Source organism: Corylus avellana, chromosome ca1 (genome assembly GCF_901000735.1).
Source record: "Corylus avellana chromosome ca1, CavTom2PMs-1.0".
Classification (NCBI taxonomy): Eukaryota; Viridiplantae; Streptophyta; class Magnoliopsida; order Fagales; family Betulaceae; genus Corylus; species Corylus avellana.
This window is the reverse complement of record NC_081541.1, coordinates 23772820-23800194: the sequence shown is the minus strand read 5'-3', so window position 1 is coordinate 23800194 and position 27375 is coordinate 23772820. Positions and strand designations below refer to the sequence as shown.

The 27375-nt window shown below is 36.9% G+C and overlaps 1 protein-coding gene across 3 annotated transcripts; it reads left to right on the top strand.

The window, feature by feature from the left end:
- Positions 1-1336: 1336 nt before the first annotated feature.
- On the top strand, positions 1337-26434 carry LOC132164253 (uncharacterized). Of its 3 annotated transcripts, XR_009438365.1 has the most exons (5): positions 1337-1565; positions 2392-2475; positions 20719-20793; positions 25549-25587; positions 25680-26434. XR_009438365.1 is itself a non-coding variant. In XM_059574734.1 (4 exons), exons 1-4 carry the CDS (start codon positions 20482-20484, stop codon positions 26099-26101), a joined length of 657 nt encoding a protein of 218 aa, XP_059430717.1. In that variant the 5' UTR covers positions 19572-20481; the 3' UTR covers positions 26102-26434. The 3 variants fall into 3 exon arrangements, 2 of the variants coding, with proteins under 2 accessions (XP_059430710.1, XP_059430717.1); XM_059574734.1 differs by lacking the exons at positions 1337-1565; positions 2392-2475 and adding an exon at positions 19572-20592 and having other exon boundaries at positions 20719-20803; XM_059574727.1 differs by lacking the exons at positions 20719-20793; positions 25549-25587; positions 25680-26434 and having other exon boundaries at positions 2392-3777.
- The last annotated feature ends 941 nt before the right edge of the window (positions 26435-27375 follow it).

Genomic DNA, 27375 nt, shown 5'->3' with positions numbered 1-27375 from the left:
GTCAAATTAATGATCTTTAGAAATTTAAACATAGTTTTGCGCAATATTGCTATTGAGCTTGCATAATTAGGCAATTTTGATAAACGGGTCATGATTTTTGTAGTTGGAATGTTATTTTATTATATATACTTCTGCTATCCTGTTAATTGTTCAAATGAGGGTAATCTGTAATGTATTGTTGGTTTTTTGTGTTTTTGCATTCTCATAACTACATTTGTTTGGTAGATCTTTAAAGATCAACATCAGCTGGTTAAAGATTCTCTGTTGAAAGGAAACTTGGTATATGTTTTGCTACTGAAACACTTTGTTCAAAATAAAAGTTTGAGGTCAGGTTGATGATGTTTTCAGTTATGGTCTAATTTGAACACAGATCAAGAGCGTTGGCCTTGCTTTTTGTCTTTTGTTATTTCAGTTATAGTGAAATCAAGGAGAGTGATTTTTGTCTTTTTAGTATGCACAACAAAACAAAACAAAACAAAACAAAACAGTAATTATGTTTGAGTAATGAAATGACCCTTTTACCCTTACTTTTTGTTGATCATAGTGCAACCAGAGAGAGTTATTTTTGTCTTTTCAATACTGAAATTACTATTTCGCCCCTGTTTAACCCTTGACCGTCTACTAAATTTGTTGTGCATTATTGTGTTTTACTTGAAATTACGTTTTTGCCCCTTTAATTATTTGACTTAAAAAAATGTAGATGTTCTTTTTGGTCTTTTGCCTTTTTAGCATACACAAAAAAACAATATTTTTTTGTTTGGGTGATGAAATGACCCTTTTGCCCTTACATTTTGTTGATCATATTATTCATAATGAAATCAAAGAGGGTTATTTTTGTCTTTTTAGTATGCACAACAAATCAGTTTTTTGTTTGAGCAATGAAATGACCCTTTTGACCTTACTTTTTGTTTATCACAGTCCAACCGGGGAGGGTTATTTTTGTCTTTTGTATTAAAATTACTATTTTACCCGTGTTTGACCCTTGTCCATCTACTAAATTTGTTGGGGCAGTATTGTCTTTTACATAAAATATGTTTTTGCCCTTTGCGTTTGTATAGAGTCGAGTTTTTTTTAATGGATTTTGAGGTCTTTTTCGTGTTTTGTTCACATTGTCCCATAAATGACCAATTGACCAGTGTACTTTGTTCGTTAGTTTTACGTTTTTGCCCCTTTAATTCTTTGATTTAAAAAATGTAGATGTGCTTTTTGATCTTTTGCTTCAAACTTACCTCGGGCTTTTCTGTCTTTTGATTGTTTTTTTCCAACAAGGAAACAACTTTATAAGATAACTGCGGATTTTCGGCCAATATATATATATATATGCTGCTTCCTCCCATTCTCTTCCTTTATCTATAAGCCGAATCAGAGAGTGGGATTAGGAGAGAAAATTTGCTAGGAAGGGGAGAACGAGACAGATTTCAGAGAGAGGAGGCGGAGAGAGAGAGAGAGAGGAAGAGGTGGCGCCGTGGGCAGTGTTGAGCGGCTGTGTTAACTGGCCGGATTTGCAGGCGTGCTCCGGTGAACCATTGCCGGAGGCCTCTAAACTCAAATCTCCATTCCAATTGGTATAAATTCTGGGTCCTATTTCATATGGGTATGAAATTTGGGGGTTTCTTTTCTACTGAATTTCTGGATTTAGCTTGAGTTTGTGGATGTCAATTTAGGGTTTATATGAGGATTTACATTGTAGTTTAAATTAAACCTGTGAAGCATCATCTTCTGCACATACCAGTTGTGTCGGTGGGGGTTGTATTAGGTTTTCAATAGTTGAGTGCTGCATAAGTCGGATTAGACAGTGTTTACCTGAAATTAAATGTGAATAGGATTCATTTTCTGGGCAAGAGGGATTGATGGAGAGAACCCTTTAACCAAATGAATGCCAGAAAAGGTTTCATTTCTTATGGTAGCCGGCTTTGCTTGATTTGTTTGTGACGTGTGCCAAATAACCAAGACCATTGTTCTGCTTAAGTAAGTGAGAGCATTTTCGACCGACAATTGCAGGGCACTGGCTTGTGCTCACTTGGCCGAAGCACAAGCATGCCATTTTAATGAATAATTTCTAGAATTAGAAATTGCTTGAGCTGGTGATGTTTCTGATCATAACCTCCCTGAAGATGTTTCTATGTTTTGGGTGATAGAGCTAATTCCTTGGTTGCATTCAATGAATTTGATTTAAGCAAAATTCCAAGGCAACAATCTTATTAATAGGTGTTTTGGTGGTTAATGTGATCAAGTATGCTTGAGCAATCAATAATATATAAAATCTCAAGGGCTTTGCTGCTTTATTAGCTATTTTATTTTCATGATTCTTGATCTCCTAAGTTGCTTTGCAATGCGACTGGTTCTACTTTGAATTTACTAATACTCCTTTTTTTCCTTTTTTCTAAATAGATTGAAGGCAGATTTGTTTACACAGTACATGAAGAGGGATAATTATTACACTTCAACGTCAATCAGAAGATCCATGAGTGAAAGGTGAAGATTTTCTAAATTAACAAGGCAATTATTTTCAATTATTCTTTGTTTATGCTGTAGTTAAGTGGGCCAAAATAGGACGAAATTTTTTATTTTTTTAAATGATTTGAATTTTTATAAATTGTTTTTCCAAAAATTAAAATAAGCAAATCCATCTCATCATATCCTCAAAATCCACCACAAACGACATCACAAACGACATCTCTTTTCCTCTCTTCCCCCACGGCCACATCCATAGTCGCCTGAAAATGGAGGCCACAATCTCAACCGTACAATTCTGGGTGGTGAACCACCCATCCATCCTCCACTTCTCATGGAGCCGCGGCCAAACCCCAGGCTCCACCCCTCTCTTCCTCACCCTCACCGTCGTCACCTACCTTTCCCTCACCTTTCTCCTCTCCCGCCACCTTATCCCTCTACCCTCCCTTGGCCCCCACCTCCTCAAACCCATCTCCGCCGTCCACAACCTCACCCTCCTCCTCCTCTCCCTCATTATGGCCGTCGGTTGCTCTCTCTCCATCCTCACCCACACTCCTCACCGCCACTGGATCTTTTGCTTCCCACCGCACATCCCTCCCACTGGGCCCCTCTTTTTCTGGGCCTACATCTTCTACCTCTCCAAGATCCTCGAATTCGTAGACACCCTTTTGATAATCCTCAGTAATTCCACTCGGCGGCTCACCTTCCTCCACGTGTACCACCACGCAACGGTCGTGATCATGTGCTACCTCTGGCTCCACACTCGACAGTCTCTGTTCCCGGTGGCGCTCGTGACCAATGCGGCGGTGCACGTGATAATGTACGCCTACTACTTCTTATGCGCAATGGGGCTCCGGCCCAAGTGGAAGAGGCTGGTCACGAATGTTCAGATTGTGCAATTTTTGTTCAGCTTTGCGGTGTCGGGTCGGATGCTCTACTCCCACTTTACAGGATCTGGGTGCTCTGGGATGTGGGGTTGGTGCTTCAATGCTGTTTTCAATGCATCTCTTTTGGCTCTTTTTGTCGACTTTCATGCCAAGAGTTATGCCAATAGGAAGCAGATGCCTCGCAAGGATAAAGCTTCTTGATTTCTTTTATTGGACGGTCACGATCTGTTTTTCTTGTAGCGAGATTTGAATATTTTGTTTCTTGCCAAGTAGAATATAATAAATCTGCCGTGGAAATTCGTGTTTGCTGATTGAATTTTGTTAATTTTAATCCGATTCATTTAATTAAATAGGTCAAACTCTTTAACTTTAATATTTTAATTTTGTATTAAGTTCGTGTCGGGTTAACGGGTTATGTAAAAAATTGTTAGTATTATGTTGCGTGTCAGGTTCGGGTCGTGTGGAGGTATGGGTATAAGACTATATAGGTTAATCTTAATCTGACCAATTTATTTAAACAATTTTGACTCTTCAACCTTAACCTTTTAATTTTATGTTTGGTTCGCGAATCGTATTAAAAATTGTTAAGTTAGTAATAAGATTGTTTGGTATACATAACAAAATGAATAGATTTAATTTATTATTATTTTTTTTTTAATGTCCGCACAAAGAGGAAAATTAGGGAGAAGGACTTGAACATGCTTCATGATGCATGAAATGGTGGTAGAGTATATAATAAGAATTGAACACTTGGAATAACCATTCTCATTGATGACAAGGCAACAACTATTTTTTAAATTGAAAAATAATTATTTTTTTGTAATAGAATAATTATTTTGCATAATAAATATAACTTAAGGGTAATATAACCTATATACAATGGTCATATAACTGTAATGACGTTGAAGAAATAGTGAAAATTATTCATTAAGTTTTTTTTTTTTACAAGTGTAAATTCAATTTGCTAATTTTTATTGGCACATTTTTAAGTTGTATGAGTTCTCTTCATATTAATTGTTTGGATGCAATTGCTCAACTGTTGAAAAAAAAAAAAAAAAAAAAACAAAAGAGTTTGGAAATTTAAAATTCATTTTGGGTTTCACTTCAGAATACGAATTAAAAATTACCATATCCGACTTTTTTATTTTTTATTTTTGGCCTTTTTCTAACCAATCCACCAGAAATATCTTATTGGAAAAGGAAAAGAAGAAGATCCACACACCATGCCGAAACTCTCACTACAAAAAAAATAGAGATTTAGTGATGGTTTTCTGGTGATGGTTTAGGACTAAAAACCTTTACTACAAAAGTAGTGATGGTTCCAAAGGATAACTAAACAAGAGTAGGGAAATGGGAAAACGTGTCGGTTTAGGCAAAACTGACACTAATTAGTGATGTTTTTTTTTTTAAAATCATCACTAATTTATTAAATTCCGATATATATAAAATTTTTTCCACTTATTTCACTAAAAAAAAAAAAAAAAAAACCGTTTTAGTTACGGTTTGGATTTTTTTTAAAAATATTTTTTTGAATAATTAAGATAGCGTGACAGTAAAAATTAATTAATTAATTAATTATTTTTAAAAAACTTCACTTACCTTTGGAAGAGTAGGCATTTTTGTAATTGTATCAAAATTTAAAAATTTACAATGTTGGTATTCCAACAATTACCCCTTTCAATCTTACTATTTTATTAGGATTTTATTATTATTATTATTCATTAGGATTTTTGTTTTTGTTAAATTCTAACAAAGGATGTCATAATCTCCAAAATACCCCCATTGAAATATATATATATATATATATATATATATATATATATAACATCAACCCACGACCAAAGCCAGCCAGTGGGTCAGCAATCCCATGACCATAAATAAAACATTTAGGTGTTTCCAATTTATTTTTTAATTTTTTAATTAAGGAAAAATTTGTATTTTTAAAATTTTTACAAGAATATAAGATCAATTTCACATATTTAACGTTTGATTTAACTCTAAACTCTAATGATGGAAGTGATATTGACAGGGGGAAATTGTTAGGATACGAATATTGTAAATTTTTAAACTTAAAAAGGGTATTTTGCAAAAACACTTATTCTTGAGGTAAATGAAGTCTCCATTTTTTTATTTTTTTTATAAGTGATATTGCAAATTTTTAAACTTCGAGCGTATGATTTTAAATGCACCTATACTTTGGAGGTAAGAAAAGTTTTTTTTTTCCTCTAAGTGTTGATCTAAGAACTGATTTTTTATTGCAACATCATCAAGTTGTAGGGGTGTACAAATGTGTAGTTAACAACCGTTAACTGCATACCCTTATATATAATATATTATATATCTAATAATATTCCAAAATAGCATATTTTGGTGTTTAATACCATTTAAAATAGACCCTAAAAAGAGGCGTAAGGTAGGCTCTAAACACCAAAATAAACACAAAAGGCTCAAACTTAAAAAGCAGTTATGTGACGTGGTTTTGGGTTTCAATAAGTTTTAACTTGCGGTTATTTCAAAATTAACCGCCTAAAGCAATGCAGTTACGGTTACTAAAATTTGATAACTACCTAAAGCAGTTGCAGTTAGAAGCAATAATCACTAACTGTAACTACGTGTCACTTTACTAAATAGCATTACTTACTTAAAAAACCCACACCCTACAAACTAAAAAATGTATAATGATGTCATGTCAGCTCTAGATTGATTAATTTACAAGTCATGATGATTAAATATAATTATAAAATTATGTTTCCAACTTTGATTTTTTTTTTTTTTTTTTTGAAACCTTGAATAATATTATTCCATCATAGAAATTATCAAGAGCATAGCTCTGACATGACAGAGCAGACTGCTCTAAAGTTACAACAGAGAGAATACATTCTGGTATTTCCTCCATCCAAACTTGTTTTGAGGAGCATGACAGTCCGAACTTTGCCAATTCATGAGCTGCCATATTTGCTTCCCTCTTTACATGGCAACACATCCATATCCTCATTCTCCCCAGAATTGTCTTGGCATCCTCTATCACCTGACCGTACGATCTGAAATTAGCTCCAGGATCCATGAATGCTTGAACAACCTGTAGCGAATCCCCCTCCATGATAACTTCTTGAAGATCCACATCCCTACAAAACTCCACAGCCTCATGAGCTGCCGTGGCTTCCGCAACTACTGGTTCTTGAAGGATGGGAATTTTCTTACTTTGAGCAGCAATGACGGCACCCTGAAAATCCCGTATGATCACTCCACAGCCCAGGCGGGAATTGTTCCTATCAATCGCCACATCCCAGTTGGCTTTGTAAGTCCCCTCAGCTGGTGGCCTCCACTTGGTATTAGCCGTCCCTACTGCAGGATATGATTCACTCAGTTCCACTGCCTTATCGTTGGCACAGCAAAACTGGTCCCGGGTCAACCTTGCTTCTTGAACAATCTTATTTGGATTTGCGAATTCCCCCCCATGCAACACAGAGTTACGACGAGCCCAGATGCGTTTTGCAACCAATGCAAAAAGAGACATTTCCTCTTCACTGCACTTCATTAATAACTGAGCCACCACGTCAATGAACTCCAGCCCCACCAACCTAGATTTTTGGATCTTTGGATCACAGACCCCCCACACGTCCGAAGAGGAGGAGCATTCCCATAGAATGTGCGCCACAGTCTCATTCTCCTTAAGACAAAACAGACACATATTTTCAGCCACAACCTTCCGCTGCATTAATTTTTCCTTGGTCGGTAAAATATCCGCACATGCCTGCCACAGGAAGACCTTGGTAGCATTAGGAGCTTTCAGGTTCCAAACAGATTTCCAAACCTGTTCATATCTCGTGCTGCAGGACCCTTCCCCTTTCAAAGACTCCCTTCTCATTTTTTCCATGTAGTAGGTGCTTCGGACAATGAACGCACCAGTTGGAGTGGCCCTCCAAATCAATTTGTCAGCTTGCCTATACCGGCTAAGAGGCAAATTGCAAATTGTTGTAGCTTCCTGACTTGTGAAAATCCCCTTAATCAGTTCGGTATTCCACCCTCTTGTAGACTGGTCCATTAAATCCACAACCTTCACCTCTTCCCCCAGCCTAGTGCATGGAGACTGAATTGAAAACGTTGAAGGCGTAGGTAACCATCGATCTTGCCATATACGGACCGTACGCCCATCCCCTATTCTCCATATTAAACCCTCTTGGAGTAGTTCCATAGCCGACAATAGACTTCTCCACGCGTAGGAAGGCCGACTGCCCAATTTTGCTCCCAACAATGAGTTCCGTGGGTAATATTTAGCTTTAATGATTTTACCAGCTAGGCTTTCCTCATCCTGCATTAATCTCCAACATTGTTTTGCCAATAAAGATTTATTAAAACAGCAAAGGTCACGGAAACCCATACCTCCTTGTGATTTTGATACCCCCATCCTCTCCCAGCTCATCCAGTGAATTTTTCTATCATTGGCCTTAAGTCCCCACCAGAATTTTTGCATGATAGAGTTTAATTCCCTACACAACTCCTTAGGAAGGAGGAAGATGCTCAAGCTATAAGTGGGGATTGCTTGTACCACCGCCTTAAGAAGGACTTCTTTGCCCGCTTGGGATAAGAACTTCATTTTCCAATCCGAGACTTTCTTCTTAACTCTCTCAACTATAGAGTGAAACTCACTAACCCTTGACTTCCCAACCAAAGCGGGGAGGCCCAAATAGGTGTCAAAGCGCTGTGAGGCTGGAATACCCGCCAATTGTATCAAGAGTTCACGAACCTCCTCCTTTGTATTTCTGCTGAAGAAAATTGACGTCTTTTCTTTGTTAAGCCGTTGTCCCCATGCCCTTTCATATAGCTCTAAAATCCCTGACAAACAATCCCACTCTGCTCGGTTCGCCTTGCAAAAAAGGAGACTGTCATCAGCAAAAAATAAGTGATTTAATTTTGGACCTCCTACTGATGTCGGGACGCCCCTCAAAACTCCCATTCGTTCCGCTTTCTGAAACATTGAGCTCAGCGCTTCTGCACATATAATAAATAAATAGGGGGATAGGGGGTCCCCTTGACGGATCCCTCTGGATGGGTGGATGTACCCCACAGGAGTTCCATTGATTAGAATGGAATAATGAACTGTAGTAATACAATTCATAATCAGCTTAATCCATCTGTGATCAAAACCCAATTTCCCCATGGTTTCTGCCAAAAATGACCACTCCACTCGGTTGTACGCCTTGCTCATATCAATCTTGATGGCCATAAAACCTTCCTTACCCCACATGCGAGAGTGCATAGTATGTAAGGTTTCATAGGCAGCCAAGATATTGTCTGAAATGAGCCGACCAGGTATAAAAGCACTTTGGTTACTTGAAATAATATGGGGAAGAATTTTTTTCAGCCTATTTGCCAACGCTTTAGATAATATCTTATACACCACATTGCACAAACTAATAGGCCGAAATTCCGTGACTTTTGTGGGGTTTTTTATTTTTGGGATCAAAACAATATGAGTATAATTTATATCTTCATCAATAAAACCAGTAGTAAAAAAATGCATAATAGCCTCACAAACCTCCTGGCCTACCACCTCCCATTGTTCTTGATAGAAGCACGCTGAGAAGCCGTCCGGGCCTGGTCACTTGAGTGGCGCCATGTCTTTTAGAGCTGCAATAATCTCCTCCTTAGTCATGTTTTGAAGCAGCCTCTCATTCATTTCCATCGAGACCCTTCTTGGCAAAGCCTCAAGGCATTGAGAGAAGCCCACCGGTTGTGAAGTGGTAAAAATATTTTGGAAGTGCTCAATAAATGCTGTTTGGACAGCTTCTGGAGTCATACACCATCTTCCCTCCCCATCCGAAATGCACTGAATTTTGCTCGCCTTCTTTCTTTGATTAACACAGGCGTGGAAATATTTTGAGTTTCTATCCCCCAGTTTCAGCTAGTGTTCTTTCGCCATTTGTCTCCATTTCAGCTCATCCCGTTCCAGAATTTCATCCACATCTGCTTGTAGCGTTCTGATGGAGTTAACGTCTAAGAGGCCAGCATCTCCATAAAGCTATTGTAACTCTCCCACCTTTTGGTTTATTATGTTTTCAGATGGGCCCTTGTATATTTTCCTCCAGACCAACAGCTTCTTTTTACTTCTTTCCAAATTGCTTTTGACCGTTTCCCAAGCACTTCCACCCACCTCCTTTTTTCTCCAGATCTTCTTGACCTCCTCTCTTGCCTTCACATTTTCCCCCCACTCTGCATCATATCTAAATCTTTTATGACTGGACTGGGGCAGTCCCTTTTGCTTTTGAAAATAAATATCCAGTGGGGTATGGTCCGAGCAGACCGAGGCTAGAACTTCTACTTGTCTTATAGGATAACGTCTGATCCATTCTTCATTTGCCAATACTCTATCTAGTTGCTCCTTTACAAACTGGCCATCACTCCTCATATTGCACCATGTAAATTCAGGTCCTTTAGAACCCAAGTCCCATAGTTGATAGGCTTCCAAAGTAGACCGAAAAGCCTCCATTTGGCTTTTTGCTTTTCTGACTGCACCATACTTCTCCTTTTCCTCCAAAATTTCGTTGAAATCACCTAAGCATAACCAAGCCTCAGGGGAATAAATTCGCAAATGATTCAAAAGAGCCCAAGCTTCATGACGCTTCCACACATTGGGTTGACCGTAAAACCCAGTGAACTTCCACAGCTGGCCATTAGCTTCAGATTGCACCACAGCGTTGATATGTCTCCTGCTATAATTTTGAATCTCCACAGAAATATCATTGCTCCACAAAAGAGCTAAACCCCCACTTCTTCCGACACTATCCACCGAAAAAGCACTAACAAAACCCGTTCGAACTCTAATTGCTTCCATTCTCCGGGCTGATAATTTGGTTTCCATTAAGAACACCAAATTGGGTCTCTTAGTCTTTACCAAACGGCAAAGATCCCGAACTGTCCGAGGGTTCCCAAGCCCTCGGCAGTTCCAACTTAAGGCTCTCATAATGCTTGGAGGGGCTGTGAACCAGCCACCACCTGAGTCTGCAGCTCCTTCTCCACTTCCATCGCTGTCGGTTTTCCCCTCTTATTCGAAGACCCACTGACCTCTTTGCTTTTCCCCTCATCATCGAAAGTCTCCTCCTCCAACGTCCCAATTGGGCTGCTCCTTAGTCGTCGTTTTTTGGTCTGGCGTGGACCCCTTTGATCCATTAGGTGGTGAGCAAAGAGAGTAGCCACGTTAGCAATTGGCTGTTCCGTAGCATCTTCATCTACTAGCATTGTTCCACGTGTACCCTTGGAGGACATACCCCCTTCATTGGCTTCCTTCCGCTTAACTTTGATGGACTTACGTGTCTTCAGCGCTTTTTCCTTTTGCATGCACAAAGATTTTGGTATATTCTCATCAAGAGAACTATTCTCCAGAATCTGCACTGCCCCTTCCCCATCAGATTTTTGCATTGAATTCAGCGCACCTATCTTGGCCTCTTGTGGGAAATTAATTCCCCCATCACTTTCCCACCTTGCATGTTCGCCTCTTGCACGTTTTTCCGCCAAATCTGCTATGTCATTACTATTATTCTCCATAACAGTTCCGCCATTTTTGTTACCGTTATGGGAATTATTTCTTGAGGAAATATTCTCATAATCAATATTTGCGCAATTTTGGGGATACCCAAAATTTCCGTTTAGAGTCTCCCCGTCGAAGCGTCTCTTCATCGACCCAGCGTTCCGGTGATCCTCTGCCCACGAGCCCCCACTCCTCCGTCGATTACTCCCTTCCGGTGCCTCCGCATCTTCTCCATGTCCCCACTGGCCCTTATCCGTCCCTCTCAGGGGTGGACTCACCCTCAACCATGGACCGTACTGCAGTTTGGTGGCATCCCCGGAGACGCTCCGTGGCTCCTTGACCGGGCAAGCCAAACCTCCGTGACTGATCCTCCCACAATGATAACAATACCAGGGTATATTCTCGTATTGGAAGGGTATCCTAATAGATTTATTCTCCAGCTTCAAAATTCTCCCCCTAGCGAGGGGTTGAAGAACATCGATTCTGATTTTCACCCGCAGATATTTGCCCCATCCAATACCATCTTCGTTTGTGTCCACATCCTCCACTATACCCACAGTAGCCCCCAGCTTCATCCCCGTAACTTTCCCTATACAAGCCAGGGGTAAGTTGAACATTTTGATCCAGAACGCTACCTGTGTGAAAACGATCTAAGTTGGTGGCGTTAAGCCATCAAACTCCTCTACCGCAAATAGAGTTCCCTCAAAAATCCAGGGCCGCCCCTCTAACACTCTAGACTTGTCCCAGAAGTGTTCGAACTGAATAAGAAAGATATTGTCTCCCAATACTCGAAAAGATAAATGCCCAGTCGGTTTCCACCACCCCCAGCTTTGATTTGAATATGACTTGTAAATCAAATTTTTCTTTTTGGAATTGGGGCGTGACAAGTAGACCATGATGTAAAAGCGACTTCTATTTTAACTCAATCCTTTTGAAACCATTTGAAAGCGACTTCTATTTTACTAGTAATATTATTAAAAAACATGCCGCCTTTGAACGATAAAACGAAGGTTTTCTATTTTTTCACCCCTTGCATTACAGAAAAAACTCTAGACTAGAGAGAGGTTAGAGAGAGAGGTTTTGCCGCTCAAAGTTTGTTGTTCTATGGATAAAACAACAAACTTGTTACAAGCATTGAGATTTGAAAATATATAACCAACATGAAAAATGTGTGAAAAAGTATATCATGCACCATACTAGAGTTCATACACATATCATCATTAATTAGTTCATGAGCTTGTTAATCAAAAGGAAACACCATTCACAATTGATTATTAAACCATAACCCTAAGTTAAGAAGCAATATGTGCATGGAGCTAATCACAAGCTCAAAAACCAGGCCGGGGGTGGCAGTGCCCCACCTGCCACCCCCGGCCACCTCTAGGGGTGGCTTGTTGGCCACCCCCTCCCTGTTGGCAGTCACTCCTCTCTCTCTCTCTCTCTCTCTCTCTCTCTCTCTCTTTTTAAAATAAAATAAAATAAATTTATATATTTGTATTTTTGTTTAAATTTTTTATTTGGTGGTATTTCTATCTTTTAAGGAAATTTAACATCTAAAAGAAAATATTTCGTCCAATTTAACGTGGTTGACTGACGGAAGGGGGAGTTTTTGGAAGAAAATGGTAGTCTAATAGAGTCTGGCCGAGAGTATATGTTATTCCAGATGCAAGAACCTCATGACGACCTTTTGGTGGCTATCTGATGGAACAAGGTCGAGAGCTTAGAATGATACTGCCATGACAACCTTCTAACGGCTTCCTAATGAAACCTCACATAATTCTCTAAACACTTCCATGTTCACACCAAGCACTTGGGTCAATAAAGAGACAACCACTTATGGTTTTGAATACTGAAAATGACCCATTTCTTAAGTCTAACAATCTCTCCCATTAACCATTAAGTGACAAAACCTCAACAGCATCAAAGATTAAACAAAAGTACAGGAAAAACATACATTTACAATCCTACCCCTACTTAACAAACCGCTATTAGATTAGTGTACTTGTTCTGTCAATAATACAACAAACTCATTACAAGTATTAAGATTGGAAAATATATAACCAACATAAAAAATGTTTGGAGACAAAGTATATCATGCACCATACAAGAGTGCATACACACATGTTAATCAAAAGGAAACACCATTCACAATTGATTATTAAACCACAACCCAAAGTTAATAAACAAAATATCCATGGAGCTAATCACTAGCTCAAAAACCAAGAAACGATTATTAAATCTTGAATTTGAGTTAATTAAATAAATGAACTTGAATGTTGAATAATCAAATCTTGAATTTATGACTATGTTTTCTAATATGTATATAAATTCATTATCCACACATACATATTCATATATCTAACAATGTGATGGTGTTCAATCTTAAAAGTCTGACTTAATTTGCCCTTTTAATCTCAAACGAGTCTTGGTTATTAATTCAAGGGATTGGTTGTTTATTTAATAAATAAAAATAACATTAAAAAATTGAAGTTAGACAAGCCGTTAATGTATAATCCTTACTACAAAGTTTTATCACTCCTTGAAAATTGTGGATGATCGAGCTGGATTGGATAAGGAAAATACTTGATGTTCTCCTATAGGTGGATTATTTTCTAAAAATCAAGTTAGAGCTAGAAACAAAATCAACTTTCTTTTTTGATTTTTTAGAAAATAATATTCACCTAGAACCAAAAGAACACCAAAAGAGCACCTAATATTCCATATTGGATAATACAAGTTAAAGCATTACTTACTGCTATCGTAGTTAATGTGACAAGTGGGAACAAATAAAAACAAGAAGTTGCCTATAAATCATTTAGGGTGGTAGTTCAATGATCCAAGGAAATTTATAATGTGGTTAGTTACATACTAGGGCATAGGTTTAAATCCTGTAATAAAAATCTCCATGCTTGATTAGTGTAAACCACATTAGCTCCTAGTTAATGTCCTAGTGGGGCTAAGTCTGGTTATGACTTAGTGGGACTTGAAGGAGTGTATGTAGTTTTCACTATCTATGCCCTTCATGTGCAGCTTCTCGTCGGTAGGTACTATTATGATCATGCACAAATAGAATAGTGCCACAATTGATCTCCCCCGCCCGCTATTAATTAAAAAAAAAAGAAAGAAAATGGCTTATAAATCAAACTCAAAGCTTCAGTTGCATTCCATTTATAATAAATAGTAAAGTTCCATTTTCCCCGTATTGATTAGGAAAAAAGGAAGAAGAAGAAGGTAAAGTGCCAATTAACCTAAAAAATAATCAATTTCCAACTTTGAATTAGAAACAAAATACCTTGGTCTATCTTTCGCTAACGGATCATCTCCATTTCAAATGAAATGTAGAGATTTGAAATGGAGAGGAACCGGTTGGTTTTTTGAGAGGCAAAATTGTCCACTAAAATTGAAAATACAATTTTACCCCTCAAATTTTAACCAACTGGTTCCTCTCCATTTCATTTCTCCAGGCTACTCTAACGTAAAGCCATTAAGCCATTAATGGCAACAACAATATTGCTACTAGGTGCATACCAAATCTCTAAGAAGAGAATTCTATTGTACTTAAAATGTTTTTATTACAAAATTAATGTAGTATTATAAAAATGAATAATAATAAAGTTATATATATATAAAAGTCAAACCAAATATATGTGAGTATAACTCGAATAATCTTTTCCGATTCAAACGAACGGGAGAGAAGTCAATCCAATTAAAATAAAAAGCAAAATTGTCATTTTATTGTTTTTAAAGACAATTTTACCCTTCATTTTAAAGAAATCGACTCTCCTCCCAGTTCATTCAAACAGGAGAGGGTCCCATTTCGTACAACTCGTTTAACAATAATTTAGCCTAATCTTATATTAACAACAATGAGCTCATTTATTAAGAGCAAATCAAATCTATTCAAACCCAATTCGAACTCATCAATTTTTTGCGCAATCCTATGAAGGTGATAATGGCATCTAGAGAGGTCACTGTCATGTAGTACAGTAGACCTAATGCCGAGGGCTCAATCGTCCTTTCCAATTGCACTTGCTGGTGAGATATTGTTTTTAATTATTTATTTAAATTTTCTAGACCTGGTGAGAGTGAGAGATTAGTTGGAAGTTTTTATTAATGAAAATAAATGGGAGAGCGACATGAAGTTTGAAAGTAAGGTTTTAGGTTTAGGATTTTAGGCTTTCTAGGGTTTTTTCTTGTGTGTGTGTGTTTTTTTTTAATAATTTGAACGGGTGTGGCGGGTCACCCAAGGGTCACCCGTGGGTTGACCCGCCAGGAACAAAATAAATGAGTTGACCCATTTATGACCCAAATTCGTTAAGGGTAAACCCAAACCTGGTAACTTCGTGTTGTGTTCGTGTTGGGTTCGCGGGCCGTGTCAAAATTGCTAACCCTACATGTAATCTCTCCCATCTACCTTTTGAATTAAATAAAAATAAATGGCCTATAAATCGAACTCAAAACTTGGGTTGCATTCAATTTCTAATAAAATGGTAAAGCTCCCTTTTCGCGTATTGATTAGCAAAATAACAAGAAGGAGGAGGTAAAGTTCCCACGAGCTGATTGATTAATTTATGGAGACACATTTCTTACAAATCGGTTTGTAAGAAATTTTATACAAACCAGCATCTAAAAGTAATATGTGTTCTTTAACACGTGAAACACATTTTTTTTTTTTTTTAATAGTATGTGCTTGAGGTATGTTTTATAGCATGTACATGTTTGCAATATATAATTAAATGCTAATTAACAATATAAATTAGCAACGGAATAATTTAATTATATAAATACATCCGGCCATTGTTTTGCTCAAGCGTAATGAAGAACACCTTTCTTGAACAATCGGAGAGCCTGACAACAGGAAAATATAGAGAAAGAAGTTCTTCCAACCTATGTCTAGCAGTCCCAATAAATGGAATACATAGGCATTATTTATAGGTAGGTTAGAGACCATCAATCAGAATTGTTACCTTATTTATTCCTCAAATCAAGGAATAAAAATCAAATCAATAATCAATTCAAAATATTTGATTCCACAATATAATATTTATTTGGAATAAATCACTGAATACTGTAATTATATTTATTTTATAATTACAATTACGGTGAACACCATAATTATATTCATTTTATAATTACAGTAAATATATATTTGACATACGGGCCATTCCTTAAATAAAATTTCTTACATTCTCCCCCTTGGCCCTTATGACACATAAATTTCTTATGGTGTTCAGTTCTATGATATGACCATTACTTTATTTATTCCAACCATTCATGAAATTCTCCCACTCATTCTAGAAATTCTACATACAAATCATGCTGGTAAAACCTTTATATAATAAGTCGTCCCTTCAATGCATTACAATATATAATATTCCTCAAATGTGTACCATATGGGCAATCAAACTTTATGAATAAACTTCTCATAAGTCATTCGGGTCCAACTTTAATTTTATCCCCATGGATAAGGTAATAAATGTGCACAAAAACTTTATAACAATAACATGATGTCCTAATTAGAAAGAATTAAGTACAAAATGAATTAATGAGCCCTATATGCTCCACATGACTTTTAAACAGCTTTCCCGGTAGGTAAACCTTTAGTCATAGGATCCACAATCATTAACTCAGTACTAATATGCTAACACTTTATTCCTTTTGATGTTCTCTTTCACGCGAAGGTACTTGATGTTGATATGCTTACTTCTGCTTCCAATTTTATTATTCTTAGAGAAGGAAATTGCAGGACGATTATCGCAGAAGATTTTGATTGGCCTCGCTATAGAATCGACACTTTGAGACCACCAACAAAATTTCTCAACCATAATGCCTGTGTAGTGGCTTCATAGCATACAATAAATTCTGCCTCCGTTGTAGTCTTGTAGATGTAGCAACTATAGTCTGCTTGCTGCTTCTCCAAGATATAGCCCCTCCAGCAAGAATAAAAATATATCCTGAAGCAGACTTCATGCTATCTACACATCCAACAAAGTCTGAATCTGAACATTTAACCACCTCCAAATGGTTAATGTGTCTGTATGTCAAACTGTAGTCCTTGGTTCATTGCAAATACCACATGATTTTCTTTGCAGCTTTCCAATGTTCCAATCTTGGGTTGCTTTGATATCGACCCAACATTCTAACCGCCATTTGAATGTCAGGTTTTGTGCAGACTTGAGCATACAATAGGCTGCTGATTGCGAATGCATATAGGATAATTTTCATCTGCTTTGGTTCCAATGCATTCTGGGGATACTGATCATTACTTAATTTATCTTCTTTAATGATAGGTGCCACAAAAGTCGAATAGTTCTTCAATCTGAATATCTCTAAAACCTTTTCAATTTAGGCATTCTGAGACAATTTTAATATTCGTTGATTTTTGTCTCTATGAATCTCAATGCAATGACATAAGAGGCTTCATCCAAATCCTTTATTTCAAAGTTTTGAGAGAGGAACTGTTTGGTTTCGTGTAACAAACCTAAATCATTACTTGCAAGCAAATATCATTTACATATAGGACTAGAAAGATAACTTTACTCCCACTGACGTTAAGGTATATGCATTGATCAACAAAGTTCTCAATAAAACCATAGGAGGTAATAACTTTGTGAAATTTGATATATCATTGATGGGAGGCTTATTTTAGCCCATAAATAGATTTCCTTAATTTGCAAGCCTTTTGACTCTTATCATCAATTGCAAGCCTTTTGACTCTTATCATCAAATCCTTCAGGTTGTTTCATGTAAACCTCCTCTTCAAGATCTCCATTTAGAAAGGTTGTTTTCACATCCATTTGATGTAGCTCTAAATCAAAATGAGCTACTAATGCCATGATTATCCTAAATAAATCCTTTGATACTGGATAAAAGGTTTCATGATAATCAATCCCTTCCTTTTGAGTAAAGCCCTTAGCCACAAGTCTAGCTTTATATCATTCAACGTTACCAGAAGCATCCGTTTTGGTTTTATAAACCCATTTGCAGCTTACAGTTACGACTCCCTTTGGTAAGTCAACGAGATCTCAAACTTGAGTTTTAGCCATGGATTTCATCTCTTCCTTCATGGCATTGAACCAGAATGTGAAGTTATCTCCACTCATGGCTTGTGAAAACGATTTTGGATCATCTTTAGGCCCAACGTCAAAATCAAACTCTTGGAGGTATACAACATAATCATTAGGGATTGCTGGTCTACTTATTTTAGAGGATCTTCTTAATCCTACTTCCTCAACATTTGGAAGAGGTTGAGTAGGTTCATTCTAAACTCTTTCCTCATGAGTTGGCTGTTTTGAAACCAATTGTGGTTCAAGGTAATCATTTTGATTTTTCCTAAGCACAATCAAATGTCCTTCATGTGAAAGAGCTTCAGTCAACTCTTGTGCTTCCTCTAATTCAACCATTTGAGGATAAGCATTCCCACTAAGTTTAGCATCCTCTATAAATTTTGCATTTATAGACTCAACAATTCTAGGACTATGGGAAAAACAGTAAAATCTAAATCCCTTGGAGTTAACTGCATAGCCAATAAAAAATTCGTTGGTTGTCCTTGGGTCTAATTTCTTTAGATTTGGATTGTAAATCTTCAATTTAGCAGGACAACCCCATATGTGTAAATGATTTAAACTTGGTTTTCACCCATTCCATAATTCCAAAGGTGTCTTAGGGACAGCCTTGGATAGAACCCTGTTTAAAACATATACAACAGTTTTTAAGGCTTCACTCCATATAAATAAAGGGAGATGAGAATTACTAAGCATGCTCCTAACCATGTCCATAAGTGTACAATTCCTTCTTTCTGCTACACCATTTTGTTGTGGTGTGCCAGACATCGTTTATTGAGCAACAATGTCTTCCTCTTCAAGGAACTTCGCAAATGAACCTATTATTTGTCCCTTTTTCTGTGTACCTAAGTATTCTCCGCCTCTATCAGATCTTACGATCTTGATTTTCTTTTCCTTTTGTTTCTCTACTTTTGCCTTATAGGTCTTGAAAGCATTTAATGCCTTAGCCTTATCATTCAGAAGATAGAGATACATAAACCATGTATGGCCATCAATGAATGATATAAAATATCTTTGACTATTAAGGTAGGCAGTAGGAAAAGGTCCACAGATATCAGTGTGTATGATCTCAAGAATCTCATAACTCCTTTTGGAACCTTTAGGCCTTGTTTGGAAGCCGTTTCATTTGGGTTTAGATTTGAGTTTGGTTTCAAAATTGCAAAACCCAATGTATTATATAAGTTTTGGGCCGCAATAATTTGAGATGTTTTTGGGCCTGTACTCAGACCATTTCATCCAGGCTCGGAATCTGGTTTCATAAGGCAGTGACGGTCATGAAATTCTGGGCCGGCCTTTAATTAATTTGTCAGCCTGATACAACAGGCCGCTCAATGAATGTGGGGGCCGGTCGGGTACAATTTTTGTTGAGTAATAAATTTGCTTCTACCAACCCAATACCAACCTACCCAAATTCAATTTTACTCATTAGTCACCCTTAATCCCATATCCCGAGGCACTCAGTTTTCTTTTAATTTGACATTTATGTTTTTTTTTTTCACGCCTAATTAATGTGCCAGCATTTGTCCTTTTCATATCCACCGGCTACAATTGCTTTGATTTGCGGGCTACTCATCCTTACAGCTCTCCTCAGCTGCACATCTGTATCTAATGGTTCTAGGTGCATCGATTTGTTGTATGTAAGAAAACAAAAAAAGAAAAAGAAAAGAAAAAAAATTTCCAACGGCCAAAGGAGATAAGACTTGCGTGAGATAAAGCTGGCAAGTTGAGATTTAGATATCTTTTTCCCTTCAAAAGTGGAGTGATGCCGCATATGATATTTATTCATGGTATAATCCCATGTGATGCCCAATAAGCAAGTCATCCAATAGGATTGGCTGCTATTGTTGATCTAGTTGGATGGTTTAACATCTGAAGTAGTACATTGTTGTAGCCATACACGTGTAACAATTAAAAGTGAATGCAATGCTATGTCCACACTGTAACCCAGCTCATCCTAAATCGAAAAAATTTGACAACTGCCTCCTCGATTCTCTCAATTTACCCATAATCGTTCGATTATGCATTTTCCATGTGTGTCTTTGTTAGCCGTCCGATTATGGTTCATTTATAATGCTTATAATGCTCACATGTAGCATATCATCTTGTCTTTACCTGGTATACTCTACTTACGACAAAGATGGCTCCTTCAAATGAAAATCCAGCATCCAACGGTTCATGATAAATTGTGAACATAATTAGCAAAATTTCCATAGTTACGTTGATAACCCAAAATAAACGATTGAGGATGACATACTCTTAAACGATGCCATTAAATTTCTTCATCTCTTTCACGTATACAACTCTTGCATTCAAATATATCCCTTATTGAATCAAATCCTCAGTCCGTACCCCAAACCTTTCCCTTCACCATCTTCTCAGTGTCTTCTCTGCAATGCCTAAGTTGCATAAACCGAGGGCGTGTTCTCCACCGTTCCTACTCTGCATAATCCCTACAACTTAATTACTCCCTACATGTACGGGAGTTGAGTTGATACGCACAATGATCTTGAGGTGTTCTTAATCCCTTCGTTCCCACAAGTCAAATACAATGGTTGAATCCTCCTGCACTTGTAGCTGTCATAGTAAAGTTGGTCGTAAGCGTAAAACTCGCAACTTGGCCACCTCAACCGTTACAGCACCGAGGATACGATCGTGGAAGGTAAGGTCCACAATTGCATCCTCTCACTGCACCTTTTTCTTTGAATTTGTTTTTTCTTTTTTTAAAAAAAATTGAGGCCATTAAACCTTTGCTGCCATTCTAACACATTCTTACTTACGTTGGCAGGCATACTGTACCAGAAGCAAGAAATACAATCGCCCTTTCGTTCCATCGACACCGCCCTCGAAAATCCGCAAAAAGGTTCTAACATGTAGTAAACATAGCCCTGAGTTGTTTAGTATACTGTAATATTATCATGAATATTTTTTTCAATTGTGTCTGCCTCTGTCGATTTATATGTTTAAGTTAAAGCTATGTTAGTAATTTTGTCTAGTGTAGGTAGGAAAAAAATTGAATTTTGAACATAAAGAATTTTTTTTTTTGGTTATCCCTTCCATGACTTCAATCCCCACTAGATGGCTAACCAGGATGCATCATGGCCTCTCAATATTGAGACGAAATTTGTTGAAATGTTGGTGGAGCTCATGAACCAAGGCCGACTAGTGGATGGCCATATGCACCCAAATCAATGGTTTCCCATTGCCTCACAATTGTCGAACATGTTTGGAGTGACATACACTGCAAGACAATGCAGTGACAAGTATAAAAGATTGCGGATGAATCACCGTGAATTTTCTAACCTTCTGATGAGCGAAACAGGGTTCGGATGGGACCCTATTTCAAACATTGTTACAGGGACTGAGACCTAGTGGCAGCAATACATAAGGATAAGTGTACCAACACCTATCCTCTTTACTTATAGATTTTCTAACCAATAGGTAATTCCTTTTAATATTGTATCCCATAGGTTAACAAAAAGGCCAGTTGTTTCCGTAGGAAGGGATGCCAAAATTTTGAGTTGTTGGGGGTACTATTCAATGGGTCCACTGCCAGAAGTGTGTTGAAGCACTCATGTGCACAGGATCCGCCCAATACTGATGTGGAGAATGAGCTGGATGACGAACTAAGGTTTGGTATGCTTCTAAGCTCGGCAGGGAGTGCTGGCGACAGTGCACCCCGAGGTAGTGGTGGTGCTAAAGTTGTGGACCGTGGCAACCCTCATGCCTCTCCTAATGGCGGGGTCATGATAAACGGTAGTGGATGTTTGGGAAAGCGTCCAATAGTTGAAGCTAGTAGTGGGTCTAGGAGTAGGTCTCGCAAGAAGGGTAAGAAACCCGCATCTTTTTACATGAGTGATGCAATCAAGGAGTTTACTGAGGCAACCCGACTGAAAAAAGACTTGATGATGGCTGAAGCCATTAGGGGTAGCCAGGATGCCGGTAGCTCAGATGTATTTGACCCTATGACCAAGTGTATTGCACTCCTGATTGAAACTGCACCTAAACTTGATGATGACCGCTATTTTAAGGCGGTTGAATTGCTGAGGGACAAGGAGTTACAAAAAGCATTTATATCCATGCCCCCAGAAAGGAGGCTTTCATGGATTTTGTGCCTCTAGGCTAGGTGGTAGTTGTTGGAAAAAATGGTCAATAGTATGTTATGTTATGGTCTGTTGTGCTGCGTAATGTTTGTTGCTTTATGGAACTGCTGTTTGCTTTCCTATCCTTTATTTCAAGGTTGTAATGTATGCTTAATATTTATTGGTTATGTGTAACGGAACTATTTTCCGCTAGCAATTATATTGCTGGCAATTTTCTGTAATATTTGCGTATTTGCTAAGTTAATGTTTGCTTGTTATTTTATGTGTAACTTTTTACTTGTGTTCACTTATGAAATCTGCAATTATACGTGATTTCCCACTTGCTAGTGTTTGTCGCTATTTGATCTGGTACTGTCTGTTCGTAGTAGTATTTTGTATTACTTCTTCTTTTTATTTTTTTTATTTTTTTTATTTTTTTTTTATATATATATATATATATATATATAGTTATTAAACAATTTTGATTTTGATAATAAAAAAATTAAACACAATTGCATCAATGCGTGACTTTTGTTTATTGAAATGGGCAAAACCTGTGTGAGGGCTTTTATTCTTCATATTGTTTTAAAAATTAATTTGTTTAATTGGTCATACATCTAAAGAACTTTCTATATGTGGTGGTGTTTTAAACCTCATATGCTAATGAAATTGATGCTTGTTTTGTATTGATAAATATTTTTTTGTCTTTGTTATTAAACAAATATAATTTTTCTAATACAAAATAAACCAAATGGTCAAATTCCATGAGGGTGAACTTTGTTTCTTGAAATGGCCATTACGAGTGTGTGGGTCTATATGTTAAGTTAAATTATATTTATTCTAAAAAAATAAAAATAAAAAAATAAAAAAAGTTCATTACATTCATTGATAATACATCTACATCATTTTCTGTATATGAGGTGGTGTTTTAGACCTCATACGGTAGTATCACTTTTTGTAGTGGCAGAGCCAGCCTTTACATATTGAAGGTGCCGCTAAACTAAAAAAAAATTTCTTAATTTTTTTTTTTTTTTTTGCACCGTGTAATGAACTGGTACTTTTTTCTATTCTTTATTCTTTTTCTAATCACTGGTACTTAAATATAATGATGAATTGAGCTTAGAATTGTGTCAAATTCTCCAGCTAAATGTTTAAATTCTAACAACCAATATTCTCAATATGTGAGTTATTTTGTGCCTCGTTGATTAACATCAAATTCTCATATGTGATGACACAATTCAGGATTAAACTCCAATTAACTAATATTAAATTCATTGACAATGAACTAATATGAAATTTACATACTAAAAGCCCTAATTTCATATAGTCGAAACCTGAGAGAGTATTTGATTTGAGAAATTAAGAGGGATCAAATCACTGAGGGAGAGAGAAGGAGAAGAGAAAGGGAGAGAAGAAGCCAGAAGCTTGAGAAAGGGAGGAAAAAAAAACAAAAGAAATAGAGTGGATAGTGGGAGACAAAGAAATAAAGTAAATAATATAAAACAAAGTGAGTGATGGGAAAGGAGAAAATTTTTTAAAAAAAAAAGAAAAAGAAAAAAAGGAAGTTGGCAGAGAAGGTGGGAAAAGAAGTTAATTGAGAAAAAGAAAGGAAAAAAAGGCTCAAGTGCGAGATTTGAGAAGCCAAGGAGTAATGGAGGAGTTAAAAAAATTCCACGTAGGGATCGCTTATATATTTTTCTTTGTATATGAGGTTGTGTTTTAGACCTCATACAGTGATGCCATTGGTAGATTTTTTGTGTTGATAAATATTGTACAAACTTGGATCCATGAGGGTGTATTTTTTTGTTTCTTGAAATGGCCATTACGAGTGCGTAGGGATGTACGCTGAAAATTATTTAAAAAACAAAAATCATTGCTAATACAACTAAATTTTCTGTATATAATGTGGTGTTTTGGACCTCTCACGGTAATGAAGTCACTGGTTGCATCTTTGTGTTGATTATTATTATTTTTTAATTTAGAGTTTTTATTATGAAAATTGATTAGAACAAATCATTTAATTTGTGATACAACAATGTAATTCTCTATATATGAGGTTGTGTTTTAGACCTCATATTGTAATGTCATTAGTAGTTTTTTTTGTGTTGATAATTTTTTTTTTTTTTCCTTTACAGTTTGTAATTAAACAAATATAATTTTCATAATAAAAAATTTAAACAAAGTTGAATCCATGAGGGTGTACCTATCTTGAAATGGCCTATGAGTGTGCAGGTTTGTACGCTGAAAATAATTATTTAATTACTGATACATCAACATAATTTTCGGTATACTTGGTGGTGTTTTGACCTCTATTATAATGAAATAACCTTAGATGGACTTATTTATAGTAGCCGGCAGCCACCATAGTCAATTGTTTCTATATAAATTATGTGGATTATGTATATATTAAAATAAATAGGGTGTGATCCACATCCTGTTTATATATGCAAACTGTGGACTATATACAAAAGTACAGATACGGTTTGAGATAAAAGAAAAAAAAAAAAAAAAAAAAACCAATTGTTAGTGATTGCTATTGTATTGTTTACCAAACTATTTTTTACTCAATTTATTCTCAGATCGTCAATTATACGTTAGTTATCACATTCATATGCGTCTTCAACTATGTGTACTATCGTTTATTTGGCATCATTATTATTTATAAGTAACATCATTTAATTAGTAACATAAGGCTGCCTTTGTTGAATTTGTATCTAGCATCCATGGATGGGCCGAATTATGCTGACTTCATCTTCTTTAGTGCATTGATTCCATCCTTTGATGACCATGACTGGTTTGAAGAAATGTTTTTACTACTCTTACAACTTCAAAACTTGGTGATCGAGTCTACATGTCTAGAATGAGTCCCGCAGCGTACCTCAACTCTCCATGGAAATGACTTCATCCACAAGATTTTGTTCGGCCGTCCGGGCACGTGCTATGAACTATTTAGGATGAAGTTGGATACTTTCAACTTGCTGTGTACTACCCTACGAGGTGGGTACCTAGCAGACAGCTGTCTGTTACGGGTGGAGGAGTCTTTAGCCATATTCTGCTTAATAACTGGACATTGACAAGGTATGGGTGTTGCGGCGGATCGTTTTCAACACTCGACTGAAACAATTTCTCGTCATTTCAAAATGGTAATGCGAGCTCTCTGTCACTTAGGCCAAACAAGCATAAGGCCAACCCACCATGGTGGTGTTCACCCATACATTGCTGCTAATCCGAAGTACTACCCCTGGTTCGAGGTGTATATACTTTCCTAATGTTCTCAATGCTTTTTCCGTCCATTCATAACATTAGTCATTAATGCTGACCCATTTCACTTTTTCTTGGTAGCAATGTATTGGTGCAATTGATGGTACTCATGTTAGTGCTTGGGTTCCGATGGCGAGTCAAAGTGCGTTTAGGGGGCACAAGGCATACATATCTCAGAATGTTATTGCCACATGTGATTTCAATATGCTTTTCACTTTTTTTGTACACTAGATGGGAGGGCACAGCAAATGACTCGTGTGTGTTTTATGATGCAGTGACCTGGTCTGAAAATCAGTTCCCAATACCCCCTGATGGTACGCATGCGTTATTTCAATACTGACCATAACTTTTAACTCTATTTTATTGTAGCAATTAAAATCCATCATCTTTTGAATGTTTCGCGTAGGTTTCTATTATCTTGTTGACTCTGGGTTTCCGTGCTCCAAGGGTTACCTTCCACCTTATAGGGGCGAGAGGTATCATCTTCAACAGTTTCGCAACTCAGGGGACCTGGTTGGCTTTAAGGAACTGTTCAATTACCGACACTCGTCTTTAAGAATGGTGATTGAACGATGTTCTAGTGTTTTGAAATCTCGATTCCATGTGCAAACTAGAATGCCAAAGTATAAAGTTGCACGCCAACCAATTCTTGTGAACGCATGTGTTACCTTGCATAACTATATTCGCTTGGCTGATCGTGACGATGTATTCTTTGCACATGCCCCTCCTGTTGAACCACTTGATGGTGATGGCTTGGAGTACGGCCATATATTTGACTTTTCTAAAGCTTCCTCCATAGCAATGACTTTTCTAAAGCTTCCTCCATAGCAATGGCCAACACTAGGGATACAATTGCCCAGCTGATATGGGATAGCATCCCTCATCCCTAGCTCATTACCTAACACCTATATGCTAGTTTAAATAGTTGTTGGTGTGTATGCTGGGAACACTGTTATGTATGTTTGGTGTTGGGGGGTATGCTGGGTTTGTTTTCAACAATTTGTACTTTCGTTACATAAACTGTTGTTTTGTCTCTATCCATGCATAACCATGATAACGAGTTAAAGTAATTGGTATGACGCTATTATATTTTGGACTTTTGTTGTAAGGAGACTGTGATGTAATTGCAGAGTTGCTATCTGATGTGGTATTCCTTTGTTATCAATTGCGTGGGTTATTTTATCGTCATTACATAATTGCTTGTATTTTGTAATATAATAGTAAAAAAACTATCATTTTAGGATGTTTACGTGGGTAATGTCACTGTACGATTTTAGGAGCCGTGGTTTTGGAAGGCAGCCCATCTAGCACTGTAATTGTAAGTAATTACCTCATCATCATCTTTTGAATCATATTTTGCGTTTGCATCAAATCTGGGCTTGAGTACTGAGATATTAGAGGCACAGAGAGAGTGTGATTTCAATAAAATGTCCTTAAGTTGTATGAAAATGGAAATGGCCGGCACATGTGGTTTTTTCTTTACGAGGTTGTCAATTGTCATGATCTTTAGCTGAGGATGAAGAGAATTTTAAGAAAATTATTACTACAAACATGTTATTTTAGGAATCCTGATGTTGATCCATATCATTTTCATCGTACTTGGTTGACGTGTTGCAAATTAGTTAGCAAAATCCAAAAATTTGTTATTTTGAATGAGCATGATGCCACACTATGTATTTTGAGTTGCAGTGAGTAGTTTGTCCTATGGACACTGCCTTCTATGTTAAATTAACAAGGATTGTAGTCAGGATGTATGAACTTTAAATTTGTAATTTGTAATTTGTAATACTTGTTATTATCAGGAAAAAAACATCCATTACATGTATTAGTAATTATATGAACTAGCACATGACCTGCGCTATGCGCTGAATTTTTTTTAAAAAAAAAAAAAATTTAAATGAATTCTCATCTTACTTTTCATGTGAAAAAATCTATCATGCCTCTTTTAACGAAAAAACATACTAAAGGTTATACACCAATACATTATTGAACATGCACCTTTTTTTTTTAAGTGTACTGAACATGTACTTAATGATACAATCACACACAAATGAATTAAAACATAAGCCCATTGGATTTAGTTTAATTTATATAAACTAAAA